The sequence below is a fragment of the Scomber japonicus genome, chromosome 10, assembly GCF_027409825.1.
Source record: "Scomber japonicus isolate fScoJap1 chromosome 10, fScoJap1.pri, whole genome shotgun sequence".
Classification (NCBI taxonomy): Eukaryota; Metazoa; Chordata; class Actinopteri; order Scombriformes; family Scombridae; genus Scomber; species Scomber japonicus.
In genome coordinates, this window is record NC_070587.1 from 31,621,667 (window position 1) to 31,642,591 (window position 20,925).

Consider the following 20,925-nt stretch of genomic DNA (forward strand, 5'->3'; position numbering starts at 1 on the left):
TTTTCACAGTACACACCCAACAGCACTGCATGGTTAATTTTTCATCAGTTCATACAAGAAGTTAGATAAATGTGAACTCCCTTTTTTTCAAAAATCTAAATATATTTTGAAAGTCAGAATGCCAACATTCAACATACATGTTAAACATAAATGTCTTCACATTAAAATAAGTTATAAACCAAAATTAATAAATAGTACAGGCCTAGTAGGGTTGACTATCTCACTGCCTGTATGAGAATAACTAACTGAGGGCAGAGTGCACCACTGTGTTGTTATTAACATCATATCATCAAATACATATTCTCTTTTCTTTCTACTGAGACAGAAAACCCATCTGATAAAATAAAATATTAACTTTTAATACACACATCTTTGTAACTTCTGACTTTATTAATTTTTATTAAAAGAAAGTTTTATTAAAAGGTAGAAATGTGTGTTCATCTGATGTGTTTTCAGTGTGCAGAGAAACATGGAAATGTATTCAATAAAGATAAAAGTTACTGTCTGTTGATGAAAGCAGAACTACAATAGAGTGAGAATATGCTGCAGACACACCAGGTTAAAACCATTAAAGAAGATTTACTGACAGAAGAACTCATTAGCATTAGCCGCTAAACAAACAACTGTTACAACTTCAAAGCAGAACTAAAACCATAAATGAAATATTAAATCTGTAAACTTTTAAATTTCCATCTCAGATGGTGAACTTCAAGCTTTGATGGACAGAAATACACAGAGGCTGACTGTTATTTTTTAAAAATCCAAATGTTTCTCATGTTTTTATGTAGCTGCAGCTGTTAATGGGGCAGCTGTGACTCAGGAGGAAGACCAGGTCGACCACTAATCTGAAGATTGGTGGTTTGATTCCCGGCTCCTCCAGTCCAGATGTTTAAGTGTCCTAGGGCAAGATACCGAACCCCAAATTGCTCCCGATTGTGTAACTTTAAATCTGTGTAATGTTATCTGACTTGATGAAAGCTTACTGACATGTTCAGGGAGATATTTGTAAGAAAAAGACAATGAACAACAAGGTGTGACTGAAATATGAATTTACTTCTAGATAAACAGATAATAGTTAACCAGTCATCTGTACATTGAAATATTCTTTTCATTAGAATACAATACTTAAGAAAACAACTCTGGGAACATTTAGTTGAGAACAAGTAATGCAGCTCCCCATGTTGACCAATCAGCAGTAATAATTAAACTGTTACATGAAGATAAAACAGGAAACAACATCTCATCTCTAACAAAGCAGAAGAAGAACAGCTTTTATCTGTTTAGTACTCCCTTTAGCACACACACACACACACACACACACACACACACACACACACACAAATAGCTTAAAGAAAAATCCCATATTCTGAAAAAGATGTGTTATTAATCTTTACAGAGTATCCAGTAACCTTCTCATGTGAGGCTTCTCACTGTTTAAACAGATAAAGCCGCCTTTTTGCAGATCCAACCGTTTGTGGTTCCACACAACGCTGACTCCCATCCTTTGTTATGGACAGTAATTGCACAGTCGCTTTTGTAAGCCGTTTCTGTCATCCAGGATCTGAGGGAAGAACATAATGTTTAGATCAAGGCTGATAGATTTTATAATTCAAACTGTTTAGGAATGTGACTTTTACTTTTTAGTCAGATCACTTCCATCGATCCACTTCCATTTCCTGTCTTCAACTCTCAGTCCAATCCAGTAGCCAGCGAGTCCTTTTTTCTTCCAACTGTTACCTCTGATGAATGTCTGAGGACAACAGAAAGACACTTATGAGAGATATTTAAACACTGAACTTAAATAAACACACTGTGGCTCACAGACTCAGAAAATACAGTTTCATTTCATATAGGCCGTCATAAAACTCCCACAGTTTTCTCATTACCTTTTCATCTTCATTAACTATTACAGCCAAGTCTGAATTCTTTCCTCTGCAGTTCTCTTGAGCTTCCTCCCAGGTTTTCTGACCAGCGTAAGTAGGGTTGTGGACTGCGTAACAGCTGGACTGGTGGTACAGCCAGCCCTTCAGGCAAAGTTCACGCTGTCTGTCTGAAATAACAGAAACCAACAAATAAACAACATTACTGCATTGTTACATTATTATTGGTTAGTTTTGGACTTGAGTTATGAGATCTGAACTTACTTCCATCTTTTATTGTGTCATAGGCATCAAAGTTCTGCTGGATGACAGTGTTCTCTATGTTTTGTATTTGTTCTGTTAATTTGTTCTTCTCTTTCTCCAGCTGTTGGTTTTGTATCTTCAGCTGCTGGTTCTCTCCAGTTAGATTCTTGATCTTCATTTCTAAGACATTATATTCCTTTGTCAGGTTTCCAATGATGACTGTCTGATCATCTTTGTCTCTCCTCAATCTTTCATTTTCTGAGCTGAGTTTGTTGTTGAGGTCTGACAGGTTGGTTTCCAGCTGCTGTTTTTCAGCAGTCAGCTTGTTGTTGTTTTCAGAGATGACAGATGTAACTACAGCAACAGACAGAGGAAAGGGTCAAACTTTGACAATTTGTTGCAAGGCTATTTTATTTATGTAACACATTTTATGGAAAAAAACAAGTAAAAAATACAACAGGGCTTTGCGCTAGTCAGCACTCTGGCCCTAAAAATCTTAATTATCAAAACCATGAAAATGTCAGGTTCACATTATATCAAGACTATGAGGAAATGTAAAATCAGGGTTTTCAGTTCTGCTCTGAAGCTGTGACAGAGTTGTTAAATTAACAGATAATGCTTTAACTGTGTTAAATAAATGTTCAAATCTAAATGTTAAAACAATACTCAGGTGTCCATACAAACATTAAAACTTGCTAAACTCCTGCTCATACTGACCATTCATTACATTTGTGATTGATCTCCAGTAGAGTTGTGTGGTTTTCTTTTAACTGCTTCAGCTCTCTTACATTATTCCCATCATAAGAAACTCTCTTAATTGATAGTAATAATGTAATTCAGGATTAGTCATTTTGCCACTGTTGGAAGCTACTTCTTGTCTGTTTAACTTCAGGTTTTCCAGACTTTTGGAAGTTACAGGCTCCTGTTGTGTTTCTAAAATGTTAAAGCTGCAGGTATTTGTTTGATCGTCTCATGTATTTTGATATTAGGACACTTGACTGTAACATTAGTAGTGCATTACAGTATTTACAGTGCATCCCATCTCATTCCATTATCCCATAATTTAGTGAACAGTGATGATATTCTGTATTTTTATTGTTAAGAAATATCTTACACATGCAAATCCTCTACAAACTGAAATATTCTTCTACCAACTACTGTAACAGATAGCAGTGGCAGGACCCAGATGCACAACACAGAGACAAGCAAGTGCACAGAAGCTCGATTTACTGAGAATTGCAGGCAGGCTCAAAAAAACTGAAAACAGTCCTAGAGGCGTACAAATCCAAATAGGGGCAGGCAGAGTCCAAAGTCCAAAGAAACAGGCAGGGAATGATCGAAACCGGCAAAACTTAATAAATGATGCTGGAAAGCTAGGCATACACACTAGATGATCTGGAAAGGAGTAAGGCTACATTCACACTGCAGGCCTTAATGCTCAATTCTGATTTATTGCTGAAATACGATTTTTTGTTTGGCTGTTCATATTACACTTTTAAATGTGGTGTGTCTGCGGACTGCGATGTGAACAGCTCACACTCCTGAAGTGACCCGCATGCCCAGTTGATCATTAATGACGTCACGCACAGAACTGTGTTTACGGAAGCTACCATGGCAACAGCAACAGCTGGTGAAGTTACTGGTAGTCTCATTTATGGTCTAATGTTAAAAACAGTGTGTTTGTGAGCAGGTGATGTTAAAAAGGAGGGAAATTAATACATTGATGAAGTCTTTATGTGGAGCATCAGCTGTGTGTTGCTCCAGAGTAACGTCAAAGTCGCATTAAATGCGACCTGACTGTTCAGATTGCGGTTGTATTCAAAAAAATCCGATATGTATCGGATTCAGTTCCACATTTGAAAGTGGCCTGAATCGGATTAGGAAATGTCAGATTCAAGGCGACTTGTGCTGTTCACATTGTCAGAAACAAATCAGATATGGGTCACATTAGAGCGAACAAATCCAATTCAGGTCACTTTTAACTGTGGTGTGAACGTAGCCAAAGTGAACCACAGGAGTATATATGTATAATGGGCTGCAGCTGAGAGTCCAGAGGCCTGTACTACGAAGCTGGATTAACCTATCCAGGATATCTCTCCGTTACCTGGGTTGACTTATCCAGACATTCACAATCTAGGATAAGCGGTACTACGAAACTGGTTCTCAACTTGGTAATTGAACCCAGGGTTTTCCAATCTGGATCTCTGCGCGCTCACATAAAGGGGAGGTGTTTGCAGCGTCTGACCAATCACAAACATGGAGAAAACCTGCAGAGCAGACTACTTTACCATGGAGGAGCAGACAATTATTATTCAAAAATATGAAGAATTCAAACATCATCCAGGACAAAAGCAACACTGTTGCTGCAGCAACAGCCAGGAAGGAATGCTGGCAGAAAATAGCTGAGTCTGTTAATGCGTAAATTCATGAGATCATACAATATTAATTTATCAGACAATATAAACGGACAGCACTCTGATCATTCAATGTCACTTTATTACGGCACAGACTTTTCGGGGAGAGCGCTTCCTCAGTGCCCTTCCTTTCATAAGAGACATTAAGTTAGTTTAATATTCAACATTCAAAATACAAACCTATTATGCGCTTCAACCATTTGAGTGAATGATGTCAAACCAACTGTATAACATACAGAATAATATCCCTCATGTGCCTCAAGGCTTATTTTACAAATATATATTTTCGTCAATTTTTTACAATTACAATAAATAAATACAGTTATTATGCTCCCTGACACTTTGATCTCAGGATGTCAAACCAACTGTATAACATACAGAATAATATCCCTCATGTGCCTCAAGGGTTTTTTTTAAATATATATTTTGGTCAATTAAAAGATTTCATCTATCCCTAAAAGCTCATTCTCTCCTAAGCGCTCCTGCCGCGCACCAATGTTGACAGCCAGGATCTTTTAAGAATGGGCAGGTCATTTTCTAAGAGAGCTGATTGGTCAGGAGGTGGTGCTTTTGTACTCATTGATCTCTTATCCAGAACATAACCTGCTCCGGAGCAGGTTAGCCGTTCAGCATAAGTTACCATGGTGATTTACCCCGGTAAGAAGTGAACCAGCTTTGTAGTACGGAAAACCCAGAGTTAACCCTGAAGTTACCTCGATAAGAGAAAATCCAGCTTCGTAGTACAGGCCTTAGGTGTACAGAGTTGGCTAATGAGGTGGGTGTGGCTGATTGGTAGGAGTGGAGCAGGGGAGTGGTGAATGGAAATTTACCAGCAGCAGGAGGCTAACAAAGCAGATTTGTGACAACTACCATTCAAGGGGTTTTCAAAACTAGAGAACATATATTACTTATTTTGTCCAGAAATCAATCTTTATTACAGATTTTGAGAACAATTACAGGCATACACTGAGAGTTGGTTAAATGTACTGCTAATAAATGATCTGAGCTTCTCACAGTGATAAATATATGACTGATCATATCATCAAATTGTAGTTACAGAAGAAAACTGGTGCTATTTTAAATGTCTGAGTTCATGTGGGGACTGTCTGTTTTGTATACTTACAGTTGACACTGACTGCTATGATGCTGAACAGCAAAATGACACAAACACTGCCCAAACAGCAAACCATCAGCTGATAGTGGCAAAGTTTGTTGGTGGCTTTCTGGTCTGCCAACAATCCTGAGAAAACAAACAAGAAAATAAACAAGAAATTAAAATAATTTCATTCATAGTTCAGATTTACTATATCCCAGCTTACAACAGAGAGTGATGGGGAAGCTGCAGAGAGGCAACAAAGGTGTGAGCTCAGATTAGTCACAATGGGCCTTTCTGTAGGTTTTATGCACACACAGTACAGATCGATTGATGATGGTTCATAGAGAATGATAAGCAGGTCTGTACAAAATATTGTGCTGATTCATTAAGTAGATGTTGAGATATTTCACTTGATGAGTAAAAAAATGACCTGCTGGTGGAGCTAGAGGAAACCAACTTCATCCTAAATAAAATCTTGTTGAAGGGGAATAGGCCTACATTGTTCAGCTTTTCATGTGCTCATTATTGTAAAATGTAGACAAGTATTACAAATTGAGACTATTGAAGTGGTTTTGGTTACACAAGGTGATTACTGTATGCATTTTAATATGGCCTCGTTTTACATTAAAAACTATTTTATACACATTTACTATTTTAAAAAGTGCCTTCAGGGTTACTGATGTTACTGCTGATGTTAAAGTAGTGATAGTAGTTTCAGCAGTACTAAAGGCAAGGCAAGGCACGGCAGTTTTATTTATATAGCGCATTTCATACACAATGGCAACTCAATGTGCTTTACATAAAACAGAAAAACATGAAATTTGAGAAACATTAAAACATACAATCACACACACACACACACACACACACACACACACACACACACACACACACACACACACACACACACACACACACACACACACACACACACACACACACTAATAATAAAAACAAAGTACAGAAAAATAGAAAGACATAAATAAAATGATTGCAGCATAAAATAATAAATTAGCTTTAAAATCATTAAAAGGGTTAGGTGTGCAAATGAAAGATTAAAATGTAAAGTGTTTTAAAAGAACTCAATCGTAAGCACAGGAGAAGAGAAATGTTTTTAACCTGGATTTAAAAATGATTTCAGTTCTGCTGGTAGTTTGTTCCAGTTGTGTAAAAGTTGCTTCCCCATGTTTAGTTTGAACTCTGGGTTCAACTATCTGACCTAAGTCAGTAGATCTCAGAGCTCTACTGGGTTTATATTCTACTAACATGTCATTCATGTATTCTGGACCTAAACCATTCAGTGATTTGTAGACCAGTAGTAGAACTTTAAAATCTATTCTATAGCTGACTGGGAGCCAGTGTAAAGACTTTAGAACTGGAGTAATGGGCTCTGATCTCTTTGTTCTGGTTAAAACTCGAGCTGCGTTCTGAATGAGCTGCAAGGCACTACTAGAAATGTTCCCAGTAGCAGTAATAAGTAAATGTTGCTTACATTTATTTTTAACTAACCATTTGTGTCAGCTGCTTGTTCTGCTTTTTTCTGCACCACTTTCACTTCATCGTACAGAATTAGTTCCTCTGTTTGAGCTGAAAGATTGAAAGACATAAAGTCATGGTTAGTTACTGTATGTTCATTGCGTGTTCATGGTCTTTTAAAAGCCTATTCCATTCCTATTTTTACCTTTTTGTTTGTGATTAATGTTATCCCAAAATCATATCTTTTTGAATTACATTACATACATTATGTGCTGAAACCTAAGACGATGAAATCAGACTTTCACAGTCAGTGGATCATATTTAAAAGAGGAAACTATCTTTCATGAGAAAATACTTTACAATAATCTATTTCATTACACATTTTCATGACTGTTTTATGCAGCTGTTTAACACATAAAATGATCAGCTTTGACTAATAATTTATCTGATATCTAAAACAATTAAAGTATAAATGACTCTCTCTCCCTCATTTAAAAAAACCCAGAATCCATGAATATACAAATATAAGATGAGAGAAATGTTCTTGCTGCAGCAGATGAAAACTCTGCACATACATCGTTCTGCTCAGTGAAGCTCAAACATGCAAGTGAAGTTATGATAAAGTGTAGGGGGACTTTAAACCAAAGACCAACAGTTTAAACTGATATGTTGGGATGAGACTAATTAAAACTGTTTTCTGTTTTTTCTTAGACTCCAGCTGAAGGAAAGAACGTGTGTCAGTAGACATCACAGTGTGTATTTAGGAAACTGCAGCTGTGGATAAGCATGAAATTTGACAGTTCCTAATATGTTATTAATGCAAAGGACACACACACTCCAAAATGTAGACTACTGTACCTTCATTAATATCTAGTCTATTTGTTTGTAAATTATATTGCACATTAACTTGTAGTCCTTCAGGTTTTAAAACAACAATTCCACAGTGTTGTGCTGCTTTCTTACTCTGTACTCAGTCCACATGATCAATGAAGAGCTGATTTGAGTTCTGGTTGAAAATCAGATTTCACTTAGAGGACAACAAAGACTTAATTTTGATCTTTTAATCCATTTAGATTCCAACTAACTTCATATCCAGTATTATTTTAACAAGATACCTGTACTTAAATCAACATTTCAGGAAGATCTGATCCATATAATATAATATTTATTCTTGATTTACTGTATTAAACAAAAAGAAAATGGAAGCCTACCTTCACGTTGGGAGTTTGTCTTATTTGTAAATACAACTGAAGCATAGTTAATCTCCTCTTCCATCTCTACAGTCTATCTCTTGAACTCGGTCTAACTCGTAGACAGACTGACACAGACCAACCAAAGAGCAGAAGTGTCTGTTTCCTTTGCAGATCACTCGCAACTTTAAAATAAACCACTTCTGCTTTCGATTGAGAAAATAATTCATGCATGACTGGCCTGGATATGAGCCTTAAACCATAAACACTGTGTTCTTGTAATATGCAAAGATAATCTTCAAATTAAAGAAATAATTATGAACACTGCACTTAGGAAGAAGGTTTACACCAACAGATCCCATTGTTTTAGGGATAAACAATAATTAATTAATAATTAATAATTGCCTTTTAGAAATCAGCAGATTGACAAACAATGAACAAGTTGTAGTCTCTTTGTGCTCACTGCTCAGACAGAAGATACAGACACATAGTGGTTAAGTAGTCTATATTAGGGAATACTCTTAATACAAAATTATAGTTCTTGAGAGACATTTAGCCTACAGCTGGATGATGATGATTTAAGTCAACTATACACAAAGAAAAACTGTCATAGGAATATAAAATGCAGCAATTGTGTCAGGGTCTGTTAGTGTCTGTTAGGGTTTAGTTGATTTTCTGTTCTTGTTGTGCCACTTCCTGTTTTATTTTGAAGTCCTCGTCTTACCCCTGTCTTCCTGTCAAGTTTCCCGCCTGTGTGATTACTTTCCCAGCCCTAATGTGTTTCACCTGTGTCTAATTGTCTTCCCCCTCCTTGTGTATTTAAGCAGTGTTTCCCTTCCCTTCTGTGACAGATTGTCTTGTTCTTTGAGTTCCAGCGTATTATTTCCTTTAGTGTCTTCCTGTGAGTGACCAGTTTTGATTCCCCGACCTTTGAGTTTAGCCTGGTGATTATTTGTACCTTAGAGGCGGGGGTCAAAACCAGAGGGGTATTGCACAAAAGTAGAATAAAGAAATCCAGGATAACTGAGCAAGCGCAGCTTGATCTAGTCTGACCGGCGCATCTTGGCTTATTCGGTTGCACGTTTGCTGAGCCAGGATGAAAAGGCGCGGCTATGTCAAGCCAGGTGTAGATAGTTGGGATAAGTGCGTGTTCACAGCATTCTCAAATATACCCACGGCATCGATCACAGAATCACAGATTGGAAAATGGAAAGGTGTCGCACGTCATTCTTCACGGCCGCTGAACAACAGCTCCTGATGGAATTTCATGATGAGGTTAAAGAAATTATGAGAATAAAAGGCAACACAAGCACAAAGCACTGTAATCAAGGAAAAGGAGAAAGCCTGGCAGACAATCGCGGACCGGCTCAATAGCTAAGTAGTGCAATTAATGTACAGTTAATGGGTTAAGTATAGCTCAGTGGGTAGAGCACCTGCCCCGTGTGTTGAGGCTACAGCCCTCGCTGCAGACGACCCTGGTTTGAATCCTGCACCAAGCGGTCCTATCCTACTTGTCATTCCCCCCTCTCTGTCTCCAGTTTTCCTGTCTCTCTCCACTTACCTGTATATCAAACGTAAAAAGCCCAAAAATATACTTAAAAAAAAAAGTACAATTAATACAACAGTGCTCCACTAGAACTGTCAAAATTACAATTAAGCATCACTAATCAACAGTTGTACACTTTTTGATTTAAATGTGACAAGTAAAAGTGCATGCTACTCAGGAAATATAATTAAGTGCAAACTATTATTATAATTAGGTGTAGGGCAGGGGGAAGGCACATCTGCAGCTGCAGGATGCACTTCTGCAGATGAGGAGACAGTGTTGCTGGACTCCAGGCTTGAGGTATCATGTCAATTTTGTGGAAATGTCTTGCTCATTTAGCCCATAATGGATATGAAGTCAGTGATTTGGTGCTAATAGAAAATAACGTGTAACAGGACCCAGATGCTGCTCAGCCTCAGAAGCAGCCAAGTAACATTGTGAGTATCGGCTAGTAAATAGTACAAAGTAAATCTACTGTACATTATACACAATAATGATACCACATGAATGACTATAAAATGACTGTTGCAATTAAACAGTCAACAGACTTTAATGAAACGACAATATAGTCTATATGTAATATTTTAATGCAGGATAATTAAAATGATGCAACATATTTAGAAAGACCATGGAAATGCTGTAAAACACATTAATTTGTCACAAGATTGACAGTAGAACTGCCAGATGAATCCCTGGGAATAATCTTAGCCTGGTTGTTAGCCTGGTCTGGAGCAGGCTAGCTGCAGAGAATAAATCACCATAGTAACTGGGCCAGGATAAATTTAACCTGCTTTCATGCAACCGACTTGAGGCTAAATTCAGCCAGGATAACTAACATATCCCGACTTAATCCCTTATCTTGGTTTCGTGCAATACCCCTCTGCTAGGCAGTACCTGTTGTACTGCCTACCTGGTTTTGACCCCCGCCTGCAATAAACGACTTCGAGTAAGCCTGAGCCCATCGGTTCCTTCATTGTGTCCTGATCCGTACCTGATAAATTGGTTAGGTGGTTAGTTAGCATTTATGTCTCCACTCCCTTGAAACCTGGGGACTGAACTCAAATACTGAGTTGTTTGTGAGTGGACATCTGCATTGCACCCGCCATCCGCTGTGCGCAAGGCACAAGATAGGGCCCTTACAATCTCACTGAATGTGTCCTGGAAGTTGTTTACAATGAAAACCTGGAAGAGAGCTGGTGCAGCCTTTTTATGAATCAGGGGCAATTCTGTTTTCAGTTTGGCCTTGTCCAGTGTGAGGTTGGCTTCCATAGTGGTTTCCAGCGATCTCAACATTTCAGTGTGTTTGCTTTCTTCAGTAGCTGTGTGTTGAATAGTTCAGAATATTGAAATGCGTAGGCTAGCTGTTTTTATTATACCGGAATTGAAGACTAACACAGATAACAAAGGTAAAACACCTCATGTCCTGTATATAGAACAATGTCACAGCTTACATCTATAGCTAACTGGCACTACTCCTCTTGGCCTAGTGCCTTCCGTGTCTTTGTGGGTGGCTGCAACACAGATGGAGGAACGGAGTCTGTGATAAAAGAGCAGATACATAAGTCACTGTCTACAATTACTGTTTCAGAAACCAACCAGCTGGAGATATAAAATGACTCCAGCACAGTGTAATGTCACTACATCAATAGCCTACCTGATAGCTTGTATGCTGTTGGTGAATCTCTTAATGACTTTTGTTATGTAGACAGAATTGATGCTTCTCTTCTGCAGCTGGTTAAAGTGCTTGTCTACATGTGCAATGATCTTATGAAAACATGCCAGGAAACAACTGAAATCTTCATCTTCCAGCATTCCCGCAAAACCCCCAGCCTCTCTCACAGTTGTAGAATCTTTCTCTTTGATGGTCTGAAAACACTTTAGAGGTCATCCTTGTGCTCATAAATGGTGTTAACCGTGTTGTTGAAGCTCCAGCAAGTCAGGATGAAAGGATGACGTGGAGAAAAGTGCAGCAAATCCACCCAGATCTGAAAAAAGGCTTTAGAGATGTGTCGTAGGATTAAGTTCTTCCTGACTTTGCATCAGTACAAGGTATCTCTATTGAGTTTGTGACTGCTTACAAATACCTAGGCATCACAACTGATGAAAGGCTTTTTTAAAAAAAAAAAAAAAAAAACCTTCACTGACAACTTTTAATGATACTGTAATTACATTTTCTTCTTATAATTAGGGCCGGCCAGTCTTGTTCTGGACCAGCTCCTAGTTTATCCTGCTATAGGCTTAGACTCCTGGGGGACTCCCATGATGCACAGATGCTCTCTCTCTTTATCCATCTATCAATAGCCATTAACATTCATGTACCACTAATGCATTCCATAACCTAAACTTCTTCCCCGGAGTTGTCTGTGCTTTCTGGTCTCACAGGTAATCTGGGTCTGTGTACTCCTCTCTCCTCTCCTTCCTCTCTCTTCTCTACCGAAACCGGTCGAGGCAGATATTCTCCCACTCTGAGTCTGGTTCTGAGGTTTCTTCTCGTTAAAAGGGAGTTTTTTCTTGCCACTGTTGCTCATGCGGGAATGTTGGGTCTCTTTAAAATTAAAACCTGAAGAGTTCGGTGTAGAACCTGCTCTATGTGTAAAGTGCCTTGAGATAACTTTGTTGTGATTTGGCGCTATACAAATAAAGATTGATTGATTGATGATTGATTATTCTTGAAGATCAAATCCTGTTTTTCATTTAATGTCATGAAACTGCGTTGCTGCCTCCTACTGCAGTTCTTCTTTCAACTTTTATCATGATCAAATGCATTTCTTCTGACACTGATAAAATGAAATTCTACCTTTAATACACAGAACTTGATTTTCCATTAATTCAAAACTTGATCAACAACATAATTTGTGGTGAATGATGAAAATAAATGATCATCAGAGGAACTGAGCAGCTTCAATTTTTACACTCCCAATTATCACATATTCATAAGACATAATGATTAAAGAGTAGCTCCACACTAATTTTTGAGTTATTTAATCATTATGTTACAAATTAACATGGAAAAATTGATTTAGACTGAAAGTTTTAATAATCATGGCAGCTGAGATAAACACGTTAGAGATGCTTACAGACGATGGACAGTTTATACTCAGTAAATTTAAAACAGTAAAACACAAGTCACTCGAGTCCTGATCCTTCAGTCCAGATGTTGAAGTGTCCTGTGGGCAAGATACCGAACCCCAAATTGCTCCTGATGTGTGTAACTTTGAATCTGTGTAATGTTATCAGACTTGATGAAAGCTTACTGACATTTTCAGGGAGATATTTGTAAGAAAAAGGCAATGAACAACAAGGTGTGACTGAAATATGAATTTACTTCTAGATAAACAGATAATAGTTAACCAGTCATCTGTACATTGAAATATTCTTTTCATTAGAATACAATACTTAAGAAAACAACTCTGGGAACATTTAGTTGAGAACAAGTAATGCAGCTCCCCATGTTGACCAATCAGCAGTAATAATTAAACTGTTACATGAAGATAAAACAGCAAACAACATTTCATCTCTAACAAAGCAGAAGAACAGCTTTTAAAAAATTCCAAATTCTGAAAAAAAAATATTTGTATTGATATTTACAATCCAGTTGATATGATCTTACATGTTATTAATCTTTACAGAGTATCCAGTAACCTTCTCATGTGAGGCTTCTCACTGTTTAAACAGATAAAGCCGCCTTTTTGCAGATCCAACCGTTTTTGTTTCCATACCACACTGATCTCCATCCTTGGTTATGGACAGAAATTGCACAGTAGCTGTTGTAGTAAGGTCCTGTTATCCAGGATCTGAGGGAAGAACATAATGTTTAGATCAAGGCTGATAGATTTTATGATTCAAATTGTTTAGGAATGTGACTTTTACTTTTTATCCAGATCACTTCCATCGATCCACTTCCATTTCCTGTCTTTATATCTCAGTCCAATCCAGTAGTCAGTGAGTCCTGGAGTTTTCCAACTCTTATCACTGATGAATCTCTGAGGACAACAGAAAGACATTTATGAGAGATATTTAAACACTGAACTTAAATAAACACACTGTGGCCCACAGACTCAGAAAATACAGTTTCATTTCATATAGGCCGTCATAAAACTCCCACAGTTTTGTCATTACCTTTTCATCTTCATTAACTATTACAGCCAAGTCTGAATTCTTTGCTCTGCAGTCATCTCGAGCTTTCTCCCAGGTCTTCTGACCAGCAGTATCAGGGTTATAGATTGCATAACAGTTGGACTGGTGCTGCAGCCAGCCCTCCAGGCAAGGTTTACACTGTCTGTCTGGAATAACAGAAACCAACAAATAAACAACATTACTGCATTGTTACATTATTATTGGTTATTTTTGGACTTGAGTTATAGATCGGAACTTACTTCCATCTTTTATTGGGCAGTAGGCATCAAAGGTCTGCTGGGTAACACAGTTCTCTATTTTTCGTATTTGTTCTGTTAAGTTGTTCAGTGTCTTCAGCTGCTTGATCTCTTCAGTTAGATTCTTGATCTTCATTTCTAAGACATTATATTCCTTTGTCAGGTTTACAATGATGACTGTCTGATTATCGTTGTCTCTCCTCAATCTTTCATTTTCTGAGCTGAGTTTGTTGTTGAGGTCTTTCAGGTTGTGATTGATCTCTAGAAGAGTTGTTTGGTTGTTTTCTAATGAATTCAGAAGCTGTTTCATCATCTTCAGCTTTTCATTTTCTGCAGAGATGACTGATATAACTACAGCAACAGACAGAGGAAAGGGTTGAACTTTGAGAATTTGTTGCAAGGCTATTTTATTTATATAACGCATTCAAAAACACAATAAAAAAACGTCATAAAAATATGAAAATATCACGTTAACATCATGATGTGATTTTCAGTTCTGCTTTGAAGCTATGACAGCTTAAATTAACAGATAATGCTGAACTGTTACATAAATGTTAAAATGTAAATGTTTTACTTTCTCTTGAAAAATGAAATGACAAAAAAAACTGTCTTAAACAATAATCAGGTGTCCATACAAACTTGTTTTGCATGTTGTAAATATTCCTTCTGTTCATACTAAATTATAATTATTAATTTAATTTTGGATTAGTCATTTTGCCACTGTTGGAAGCTACTTCTTGTCTGTTTAACTTCAGATTTTCCAGACTTTTGGAAGTTACAGGCTCCTGTTGTGTTTCTAAAATGACAGACATGCAGCTAGTTGTTTGACGTATTGAGCAACATCTCATGTGTTTTGATATTAGGAGACTTTACTGTAACATTAGTAGTGCATTACAGTATTTACAGATGTATACTTACAGTTGACTCTGACTGCTATGATGCTGAACAGCAAAATTACACAAACAATCCCCAAACAGCAAGCCAACAGCTGATAGAGATGATATTTGTTGGTGGCTTTCTGGTCTGCCAACAATCATGAGAAAACAAACAAGAAAATAAACAAGAAATTAAAATAATATCATTCATAGTTCAGATTTATTATATTCCAGTTTACAGCAGAGAGTGATGTGGAAGCTGCAGAATGTGAGGTCAGATTAGGACTGGATTTAATTTATAGGAGATCTGAATATGACATTAATCCCCCCAGACATGAGAGGTGTGAGGTCAGATTAGTCACAATGGGCCTTTCTGCAGGTTTTATGCACACACAGTACAGATCGATTGATGATAAGCAGGTCTGTACAACATTTTGTGCTGATTCATTAAGTAGATGTTGAGATATTTCACTTGATAAGTTAAAAAATTACGTGATGGTGGCGCTAGAGGAAACCAACTTCATTAGGATTCATTCTTTGGGGACCATGAATGTCTGTACAGTCTTTCAAAGAATCTGTCTAATAGTTTTAGTGAGATTGTGTGAAACATCTGAGGCTGTGGCAAACAGTCCATCAGATCCACAATGATGAAATCATTGAAGTTGGACTGGATTTGACTTATAGGTGATCTGAACATGATATTATCCCCCCAGAAATGTTTCTAAATATAATTAAATTGAGCCTATTAAATAGTATCATGATCTCAGGATCACCACGATACTGCCATCTAGTGGTTTCATATGAGAGGTTCATCCTTAATAAAATCTTGTTGAAGGGGAATAGGCCTGCATTGTTCAGCTTTTCATGTGCTCATTATTGTAAAATGTAGACAATTATTACAAATTGAGACTACTGAAGTGATTTTGGTTACACAAGGTGATTACTGTACAACTGAAAGTGCTTTCAGGGTTACTGATGTTACTGCTGATGTTAAAGTAGTGGTAGTGGTTGCAGCAGTACTAAAGGCACTACCAGAAATGTTCCCAGTAGCAGTAATATGTAAATGTTGCTTACATTTATTTTTAACTAACCATTTGTGTCAGCTGCTGGTTCTGCTTTTTTCTGCACCACTTTCACTTCATCGTACACAATTTCTTCCTCCTTTTGAGCTGAAAGATTGAAAGACATAAAGTCATGGTTAATTACTGCATAGTGTTCATGGTCTTTTAAAAGCTTATTCCATTCCTACTTTTAACTTTTGTTTGTGATTAATGTTATCCGAAAATCATATCTTTTTGAATTACATTACATACATTATGTGCTGAAACCTAAGACGATGAAATCAGACTTTCACAGTAAGTGGATCATATGTAAAAGAGGAAACTATCTTTCATGAGAAAATACTTCACAATAATCTATTTCATTACACATTTTCATGACTGTTTTATGCAGCTGTTTAACACATAAAAATGATCAGCTTTGACTAATAATTTATCTGATATCTAAAACAATTAAAGTATAAATTACTCTCTCTCCCTCATTTAAAAAATAACAGAATCTATGAATATACAAATATAAGATGAGAGAAACGTTCTTGCTGCAGCAGATGAAAACTCTGCATATACATCATTCTGCACAGTGAAGCTCAAACATGCAAGTGAAGCAACGATAAGGAGAACACATTTTTAAGTGTAGAGGGACTTTAAACCAAAGACCAACAGTTTAAACTGATATGTTGGGATGAGACTAATTAAAACTGTTTTCTTTTATTCTTAGACACCAGTTGAAGGAAAGAACACATGAAATTTAATAGTTCTTAATATGTTTCTAATGCAAAGGACACACACTCAAAATTGTAACCTATTGTACCTTCATTTAAATTCATCTATTTGTTTTTAATTGATATTGCACATTAACTTGTAGTCCTCCAGTTTTTAAAACAACAATTCCACAGTGTTGTGCTGCTTTCTTACTCTGTACTCAGTCCACATGATCAATGAAGAGATGATTTTTATTTGTTTTGAGTTCTGGTTGAAAATCAGATTTCACTTACAGGACAACAAAGATTTAAACTGCCTTCATTTTAATCTTTTAACCCATAAAGACTGAAACTAACTTTCTTTCCAGTATTATTTTAATAAAATATCCGTACTTAAATCAACATTTCAGGAACGATCCTGTCTATATAATGTTAAATTTATTCTTATTTTACTGTATTAAACAAAAAGAAAATGGAAGCCTACCTTCACTTCGGGAGTGTGTCTTATTTTTAAATACAACTGTAGCGTAGTTAATCTCCTCAGCCATCTCTACAGTCTTGAGCTCGGTCACAACTGTTACTGTAATTAAGCCACAGAAACACCTAAGAGTAGAAGTGTCTGTTTCCTTTGCTGATCACTCACCTATCTTTAGAATAAGCCACTTCTGCTTTTGATTGAGAAAATAATTTGCATGCATAATGGAAACCAGATCACTATCAACAGAGAGCTCCCTCTGTCTCTATGTTCCTCGGCAAAGGGTGAGGTACCGACCAACATCCCAGCGGAGATTGTTGTCCCCTTCTACCAGGGAACCAGATCTCCACGCCGGTCATCACGGAGGTAACAGACGAAGAAGAGGCGGTATTCAACATAAAATGAAGAAACTTTGCCTGGATAACCGTTGCCGAGCTGGAGATCTGGGCACGTTACAAAAAAGAAATCTCCAAGCAAAGTGCTGCCTACTCGCCATCACCGAGACGTGGCTCAACGGGAGCGACCAGGACAGCGACCTGGCTATCACTGGATTCGGCTGTCCCATTAGACTGGACAGATCCTGTGACTGGGAATAAATGTGGAGGTGGGGTTTGCTTCAATGTGAATCAAAGGTACTGTAAAAATATAATTATCCGGGAGAAGATTTGCACACTGGACATAGAACTACTGTACATCTCTTTACGCCCCTTTTATTTACCACGTGAGTTTCCTCAACTGTTCTTTACCCTCGTGTACATCCACCCAGAGCCAATACCAGTGCTGCTACCCAGCTGATAGTGGATCTGTCACACAAGCTGGACTCTCTGTGCAGCGATGCTCCTAAATTTTATCTGGGGGACTTGAATCACGTACAACTGGGTAGAGTCCTACGGACATTTGAACAATATGTTAACTGTCCCACAACACTTAAAAACACTACTATCGATCTGTGTTATGGTAATGTTAAGGGAGGCTACAAGCCCATACTTATGCCTGCTTTAGGGTCCTCGTATCATAACAGTATATATTTACTGCCCTCATGTAAACCCTGTTTCAGACATCAAGGGAAAGAGGAGAAGACCATCAAGATCTGGACTGAGGACAGTATCTCCTCCCTCCAGGCTTGCTTAGACTGTACGGACTGGCAGTGTTTTATTGATGCCTGTAATAATAATATTAATGTGCTCACGGAAACTTTTCTTCTTATGTCACTTTCTGTGTGGATCTGGTGATCCCTACTAAACAGGTGGTTATCTTTCCAAATAATAAACCCTGGGCAACCGCTGATCTTAAATCTGCTATTAACAAAAAGAAAAAGATCTTTTTTAGTGGAGACCCTCAGGAGAGAAAGGCAGCTTCTAAAGAAGTTAAAGCTGTAATAGCTAAAGCAAAGGCCAAGCATAAGGATAAGACTTAAATCGAGACCTGAGATCAGCCTGGAAGGGGATTAAGTCTATGGCTCCCCTCAATAAACAGGAAGATAACATGAAGCAGTTTATCAGCATTAATGGGGTTGAGGAGGGGGATCTGCTCAATACTTTTAACCTATTCTTTTCGAGGTTTTAAAAATATGATTTCAGAGGTCTCCAAGCTCAGGGACTCCTTGGTACCCCACAGGGAAATATCGATATCTCAGGACCAGGTCAATATTTTATTTAAGAAAACTAACAAAAGGAAAGCTTTTGGCCCTGACGCCATTTGTGGTCGCTCTCTGCACCACTGTGCTGACCAACTTAGTGTGATTTTCACCAAGATTTTTCAAATGTGTGTTGACAGCTGTCAGCTGCCCACTGTGTGGAAATCTTCTATTTTAATTCCTATTCCCAAAACGATAAATCCTAGTGATTTGAATGATTTTAGACCGGTAGCACTCACTTCCCTCGTAATGAACAATTTTGAGAAAATATTAAAAGAGGAGGTGCTCTCCCTTGTGGAGGGCAAACTTGACCCGCTTCAGTTTGCCTACCAAACAAATAAGGGAATAGAAGATGCCAAACTTTTTATTCGAGACAAAACTTTGAAACACCTCGAAAAACCCAAGGCTCATGTCAGACTTTTATTTGTTGATTTCTCTTCAGCTTTCAATAAGCTCCAACCTCACATCCTGATAGAGAGGCTGGCTTCTTATTTTAACTTACCCCACCAGCTCCTATCTCTGATCTTAAACTTTTTTAACAAATAGACCACAACAGGTTTTAGTTGATGGGGACAGGTCAAACATACTGGTCTCAAATACAGGCAGGGTTGTGTTCTTTCACCATGGCTGTTTATTCTGTACACCGACAGCTGTAGGTCTTGTAAAGATAGTAGCTTTCTTGTAAAATTCTCAGATGACACTGCTCTTTTATCACTCCTCCAGGGAGCGGAGTCGAACCATGGCTGCTCTCTGTCTGATTTTATTAAATGGTGTGATGACAGTTTCCTTGATCTAAATGTCTCTAAAACCAAGGAACTCTTGGTCGACTTTAGAAAAAACAAGACTACTCATATGGCCAGTGTTATTCATGGTGAAGACGTTGATATAGTGGATACTTACAAATAGGGATGTATATCGTTATGATTTTATCGATACTGATACCGATACGATACTCCTTATCGGTACTGATATTTATCTGTACTCTAATAGATACTACAACATGTAATTTAGTGTAAAAAAGACGTTACAAGATGTCAAAAGATTCAACCATTTCTTTTTATTACCACAAGGGGGGGTAACACCAGCAACATCATCAAAAAACTGACAGCAGAGAAGTCGTCTCAACACCTGCCTTTTAAACCCCTAGCAAGTCAACTGTTAACATGTGCCTTGCGACGTATGTCAAACAAATTAGCAGGTAGCACACCATCCATACAGCCTTAAATGCAACTGTCCATGCAATGCAGCTTCAACACAACAGAAGCTATGCTTACAATTACAAATGCTTCCCAGAAGATGATAGATAAAAAAGAAAACTAGGGAGATGACCAAAGCCCTTGCCTTCATGTTCTACCCAACAGACTGTAAGTACAGACAGACACAGAACAGTGTAGAGGAGGCTCTTCTCCTGCCGCATTTGGCCCTAACAGTTTTTGTTAAGGAAAAGCAACAGATTTACTTTCTCTGGCAGCAGCCGAGACGTCTCTGGACAGAGTGTGTCTCCAGCGGTTGTGAACACTGGTTCAGACGTTGAAGAGGCCTGGACGCAGAGGTAGGTGAAGGACAGCTGTGAGAGTAAGGGAAGTGTGTCTGTCTTACCCCACCACCAGTGACCATGTTGAAGCAGGAACGAAACCGGGGGCTGTGATGGCGCTGTACTCGTTAGCGTTAGCCGGGCTGCTAACTTTAGTCGCTTGTTGTTGTTTAAGCAGTCAAACACGCCGCACTCCTTCAGCTTTATACTATGAGTGCTTGAAGTGCTTTATACTATGAGTGCCAAGTGTTTGAAGATGTTGCTGGTGTTACCAGCACCTTACCTTACCTTGGACGCAACTTCTCATCATCACCTGTCCACGACGGTGTCATAATTACGTGACAGTTAGGTAGACGTTCAAAAAGTACCCATAACAGTATCGTTTGTTCAGAATCTTAATGGTACTCTGGTACCGACCCAATTAGGAA

General features: G+C 37.9%; 2 protein-coding genes across 2 annotated transcripts; both read right to left on the bottom strand.

Annotated features, from left to right (window-relative positions):
• Positions 1–1,434: 1,434 nt before the first annotated feature.
• On the bottom strand, positions 1,435–2,847 carry LOC128366908 (killer cell lectin-like receptor subfamily B member 1A). Its single transcript, XM_053327670.1, has 5 exons — positions 2,841–2,847; positions 2,141–2,477; positions 1,887–2,046; positions 1,638–1,750; positions 1,435–1,561 (listed from the first exon to the last, which is right to left on the bottom strand). The coding sequence occupies exons 1-5, from the start codon at positions 2,845–2,847 to the stop codon at positions 1,435–1,437; spliced, it is 744 nt and encodes a 247-aa protein (XP_053183645.1).
• Positions 2,848–13,393: 10,546 nt separating this feature from the next.
• LOC128366909 (C-type lectin domain family 10 member A-like) lies at positions 13,394–17,400 on the bottom strand. Its single transcript, XM_053327671.1, has 6 exons — positions 17,337–17,400; positions 16,185–16,262; positions 14,222–14,569; positions 13,965–14,128; positions 13,716–13,828; positions 13,394–13,639 (listed from the first exon to the last, which is right to left on the bottom strand). The coding sequence occupies exons 1-6, from the start codon at positions 17,398–17,400 to the stop codon at positions 13,513–13,515; spliced, it is 894 nt and encodes a 297-aa protein (XP_053183646.1). The 3' UTR covers positions 13,394–13,512.
• Positions 17,401–20,925: the final 3,525 nt, after the last annotated feature.